Genomic DNA, 6,006 nt, shown 5'->3' on the forward strand with positions numbered 1-6,006 from the left:
AACATTTTGTAAGTTCCATCTTGTCCTATGTTATAAAAAAATCAATTTGCGTTAGGCTACAATGAATACGTTGGTAGAAATGTTGCTCTTATCTGTTTTACTTCTATCACCGAATTCATCCGCAAGAAGGTTAAGGTAAGTTGAAATATATTTATTCATTATGATATGCTATTAAAATTTCGTCAACATAGAAGGACCAAACACTTCAGCTGATGTTGTTTTATTTTTAAATTCTGGCATTTCCTATTCTGTAAAAGTGTATTACTTCATACTTTCTGACTGTTATGTTTTCATTGGTAGCCTATATATCATAGCCGTAAAAGATGAAGGTGCAGGGAGCGGAGGCAGTCGCAACCTTGATAAAAAAAAAAAAAAAACGTTGCTAGTTTGGACAAAAACATTCAATTATTTGGAAAAATTTAAATTGTTGCATTTAAAAAATAGATTTGCAAAACTAAAATCTTTTATTCTCCCACGGCCATAGTATAAACACATTGGTCGAATATCGTGTTTTTAGAGTCAAAGGTTGCTGAGAAAGTGCAGCATTGTCTAGAACAGTGAGTTAGTAGAACAGTGAACATGGGGGAACGCCCCACGTTATGTAACAATAGCTGTTTGTGACGATATTTTTGTGTGAAAGTGGCTATTCTGGACTTGCAAGTGTGAAGACACAAACTAAAACGAACTTAACTGTGAACTTGATATGAGATGTGCATTGTCTTGAACTAAGATACGAATGAATCATTAAAGGTATAAAAAAAGTTGTTAGGCTATTGATTTATGTATGATGGAAAGTAAACTTTGCTTTTAAATCCAAAACATTTAAAGATTAATTTGAATAAGCTCCTCCCGGTGATCCTAATAAGATGAAATAGGCCTATAAGATTTTTAGTGAGTAGTAACTTAATTTCAATTAAAATTTATTTAGTTTGATTTTGATTTATAACTAAACCGAGAAAAGGATCTGCACAAATTTTACAAGTGACGTCAAGGATGGCGCAGCCTAAAAGTTGAAGAATCCTTGACTTGGAAGAACCAAGCACGTTGCTATTCCCAAAACCAACAATCGTAAGCCTGCAACTGTGCTCTTTTACAATAAAACCAAAGTTGGTGTAGATGCTTTAGATCAGAGTGGTCCAACTGCATGCCCGCGGGCCAAACTTGGCTCGCGAGCTCCTTTTTTTTGGCCATCGAACTGATAGTCAGCTTTGCTTCTAGCAATATCACTTCAATTTTTGTTTCTTTGTTATTGTAATTGACAAAAAAACTTTGTGAGTGATCCTTTGTGATGCACAACCATACCACTTTGTTCAAAAAATTTTCCCATGGGCGTGAGAGTTAGTAGACAGCCCTCAAAACTTCAACTCCAATTATGTGAACTTCAGAACGATTCGTTTTTGCTGTCAAAGAAAATGGAAAATCCTGCAAGCTTTTGGAAGTTAGTGTCAAGGGAGAAGTTTCCCCTTTTAAAAGATGCTGTTCTGAACCTGTAGGCAGGGGCGCCGGAGCGGTTTTTGACTAGGGTGGCAAGATTTTGAAAAAAGGGCACTTTTGTTGCTGAAAGGCCATTTTTTTTAAACTTTTAAGACAAGATATAGCGATAATGCTCATCTATGAGCTCATTATCGAGTAATGATATAATAAGTGTCCGGTATACAAAAAACAATGGCACAAAAGGGCATCCTGCAATGTTATAATGATCTAACCGACTGTGATACAGACTTTTGTGTTTGTATCACATTTTGTGAATATTATTTTGAGGCAATAATGAAAGATTACAATTAGGCTAAAAGCGAATAGCAGAAATTGTTAAATTTCAAAATGTGCAGTAGCTGACATGACCTTAAAAGGGCACCATTGCCCCCACCATCCACAGAAAAATTGAGGGCAGGGGGGCATCCGCGCCCCTGCCTGTAGGCCACTCGATGTTTGGAACTACATACATTTGCGAATGTACGTTTTCGGCAATGAACAATATTAAAAATCGAAATCAACTTGGAAACGAGGCTCTTTACGCTTGCGTTCGCATGGCCACAACTACGATTCTCGTGGTCGTGGATAGCCTACCAACGCTATTGTCTAAAATTAAAATCTAAAGTTGATAAAGTTAAAGATGATCCCTCTTTTAGGATGAAACAAGCTGTAGAGCCTAGTAGAGGTTTTAAAGAGTAGTAACTATATGCCATAGGCTATGTAAAATTTGCCAGCAATGAGCCCATGAATCGCTGTTTAAAAACATTGGCCCGCAAGATAAAAAAAAAAAAGTTTTTGGCCCGCAATGAAAAGAAGTTAGACCACGCTGCTTTAGATCAAATTTCTGGGCTGCACTCAGTGCAAGCAAGTAGCGTAAAATGTACACGTCTGTTATGATGTCATGTACATTGGTACGATGAACAGTTGGGTTATCTACAAAGCAGTTTGTGAAATCATCATAAGCAGAAGAGTGTACACGCAAAAAGTAAGCAAAGATCTTCTGGATTGCTTCTTTTTTATCACCTCTTGCAAAATCTACTACGTACAAAACAGCCTCTCCTGCTACAGGAAAACTCACTGGAACGAAGAGAAAGTGACAATCTGGAACAACCCGCAACTAAATATCGCCGGACATGTTGTGCTAAATAGTGCAAAAATAGAACTGGCCATTGAACTTTGTGTCAAAATCCTGCATGTAGAACATGTTGCAGTAAACAATGCTTGTCGCACATGTCACAACCATTGTAAACATGTTCGCGAGTTTTTCCTTGATTCATAGGGATAAATGACTTTTAAAAGTGCAAAGTTTGATTTTTACGAGGATTAAAAATGAAGTGTAAGACATGCAAGTTTCACCAAACGTCAATTGACGTACTTGGTCCTTCTAGTTTTAAGTTATCGAAACTAAATTTACAGTGCAATGATTTATGACTAAATGATGATGATTATGTGCCTGATCTGATACAGACGTTGGCGATCATGGTCTTCCAAACTTCTTGGTCATTTGCCACTCGTATAAAATCCTTCGTTTTGACTGTTGTGTTTGTGGCCCATTGATTCAAGCTGTTTAAATAAGTTAATTTTTGTCGAACTTTTTTTTTTTCCTGTATCATCCCCAATAATGCTAATTTTTCCAAATCTCCATTGTCTGTGATATGACTAAATATTTTTCCAAATCTCCATGTCTGTGATATGACTAAATATAAATTACTAATTCAGTTACCTTCAAATTGTTTCTATTTTAGGCGCTGTGTACGAGAGTGCTGTTACGTCACAAAAAGTGGTGGATACGAATGTGAGGAAGGATGCCTCCCAGCTTGTACAGGAAAGAAGAGTGACATAAAAGGATACGAATATTCCCGCAGCATGCCTGGTGATACAAAAGGAGACAAATATTCCATTGGTATGCCTGGTGATACAAAAGGAGACGAATATTCCATTGGCATACCTGGTGATACAAAAGGAGACGAATATTCCCGTGGCATACCTGGTGATACAAAAGGAGACGAATATTCCATTGGCATGACTAGTGATACAAAAGAAGATGAATATTCCCGTGGCATACCTGGTGATACAAAAGGAGACGAATATTCCATTGGCATACCTGGTGATACAAAAGGAGACGAATATTCCATTGGCATGACTAGTGATACAAAAGAAGATGAATATTCCCGTGGCATACCTGGTGATACAAAAGGAGACGAATATTCCATTGGCATACCTGGTGATACAAAAGGAGACGAAAATTCCATTGGCATGACTAGTGATACAAAAGAAGATGAATATTCCATTGGCATGACTAGTGATACAAAAGGAGACGAATATTCCATTGGCATGACCAGTGATACAAAAGAAGATGAATATTCCCGTGGCATACCTGGTGATACAAAAGGAGACGAATATTCCATTGGTATGCCTGGTGATACAAAAGGAGACGAATATTCCATTGGCATACCTGGTGATACAAAAGGAGACGAATATTCCATTGGCATACCTGGTGATACAAAAGGAGACGAATATTCCAATGGCATGACTAGTGATACAAAAGAAGATGAATATTCCCGTGGCATACCTGGTGATACAAAAGGAGACGAATATTCCATTGGCATACCTGGTGATACAAAAGGAGACGAATATTCCATTGGCATGACTAGTGATACAAAAGAAGATGAATATTCCCGTGGCATACCTGGTGATACAAAAGGAGACGAATATTCCATTGGCATACCTGGTGATACAAAAGGAGACGAATATTCCATTGGCATGACTAGTGATACAAAAGAAGATGAATATTCCCGTGGCATACCTGGTGATACAAAAGGAGACGAATATTCCATTGGCATACCTGGTGATACAAAAGGAGACGAATATTCCATTGGCATGACTAGTGATACAAAAGAAGATGAATATTCCCGTGGCATACCTGGTGATACAAAAGGAGACGAATATTCCATTGGTATGCCTGGTGATACAAAAGGAGACGAATATTCCATTGGCATACCTGGTGATACAAAAGGAAACGAATATTCCATTGGCATGACTAGTGATACAAAAGAAAATGAATATTTCCGTGGCATACCTGGTGATACAAAAGGAGACGAATATTCCATAGGTATACCTGGTGATACAACAGGAGACGAATGTCCCCATGGCATGTGTGGTGACAAAATAGGAGACGAGCGTTCCCGTGGCATACCTGGTGATACGAAAAGTGATGAATATTCCAGTGATCCTTGTGATACAAAAGATGAAAAAAATTCTCGTATATGTCCAGGTGATGCTAAAAAAGAACAATATTCTCATGGATTCCATGCCGATGCAAAGCAAGAACGTTATTTTCGCGACACTCATGGTGATACACGACAAGGAAAATATCTCCGCGATGACCGAGCCATCGTGGTGGCTTAAGAGAAAGAACTTTCTGATAATCTTGCATAAAAAAAGTTAGTTGAAAAATAATAAAGCTCATTTACGTTGCACATCTTAAGCTTCCTGTGCTAGTTCAAAAATCTTATCGGTTGATCGAATTAAATCTTTCCAACAATTATAAAATAATTAATAATGTTTGTTATTAATTATGCTTTCACTTTAGTGAATGTAAATTTATTCTGACCTAGCAATTCGTGATTATAATTCTTTTTTGCAATTTCAAGTTTTTATTTTTTGGACCAGAATTTTTTATCGAAACACATCGTCATCATCATTATATTCCTTCCTCGTATTGAGGGTTGGATACAACGAACAGCTCATGGTCGAGAACAATGGCGCATTGTATCCATCTCTCGATATCTAAACACCCTGCGGGAACAATTACGTTAATAACAATGATAAGCCAAGGCATATCAGTAACAACACTAATTGTTGTTCTGGCAACTCTAACAATGTCACAACAACATTTAAAAATCTTAGTCAAAATAGTGTCTATGAATATGACAAGTGGTTAAGTTTTCCCAGTGGCTTCAGTGCTTTTACGAAGACGACTCCGTATCAGTTTATTTAGACGGGAAGTTGTTGACGCACGACATAAGGTGCAGAGTGAAGGAGCACGTGTGGTCGTGATAATAGAAATCAACAATAGTAATGTAAAACCAGATTTTTTTGAGAGATTTTTATCATTAATAGGTCATTTTAAAATTTACTACTAATATTAATACGATTAAAGAATATTGATGAGTAATCAAAAAATTATACAAATCTAATAAGCTTGCAAAAATGAATCCTGAAAAATCAATTTTACTAATGCCTTGTATGTTTAAAAAAAGTATTATCTTACTCATGCATAGATTTGTGTTGCAGGTTACGGAAAAATGTCAAAAATAATTCAACGTACGTATTCAAGAAATCCAGAAATATTAAATATGTACTTGTGCTTAATGTAAATAAAACAGCGTCCATCTTGTTACAAATTATTGTTTGATATTGTCCATTTTGCAATAGATTGAGTTTCGCTTTTAGCAGCATGACCGTTGCTTACTTCACAATATAGATATTAACGACCTGTTTAGCCTGATGCTGCGAGTTTGCTGTGGTTTA

The 6,006-nt window shown here is 36.8% G+C and overlaps 1 protein-coding gene across 1 annotated transcript; it reads left to right on the forward strand.

The window, feature by feature from the left end:
- Window positions 1-6,006, forward strand: LOC145776806 (uncharacterized). The gene is made up of 4 exons (XM_082588027.1): window positions 1-135; window positions 3,219-3,931; window positions 3,983-4,916; window positions 5,770-6,006. The coding sequence occupies exons 1-3, from the start codon at window positions 62-64 to the stop codon at window positions 4,879-4,881; spliced, it is 1,686 nt and encodes a 561-aa protein (XP_082444153.1). The 5' UTR covers window positions 1-61; the 3' UTR covers window positions 4,882-4,916; window positions 5,770-6,006.

This window comes from Aplidium turbinatum, chromosome 9 (assembly GCF_918807975.1).
Source record: "Aplidium turbinatum chromosome 9, kaAplTurb1.1, whole genome shotgun sequence".
Lineage (NCBI taxonomy): Eukaryota > Metazoa > Chordata > Ascidiacea > Aplousobranchia > Polyclinidae > Aplidium > Aplidium turbinatum.

What these genes read in the sequence shown, in the direction of transcription:
- LOC145776806 (XM_082588027.1), top strand. Translation starts at nt 62, where the DNA reads ATGAATACGTTGGTAGAAATGTTGCTCTTATCTGTTTTACTTCTATCA. An exon ending in TCATCCGCAAGAAGGTTAAG is followed by an intron (nt 136 to 3,218) that starts GTAAGTTGAAAT and finishes TTTCTATTTTAG; the next exon opens with GCGCTGTGTACGAGAGTGCT. An exon ending in ATATTCCATTGGCATACCTG is followed by an intron (nt 3,932 to 3,982) that starts GTGATACAAAAG and finishes GTGATACAAAAG; the next exon opens with GAGACGAATATTCCAATGGC.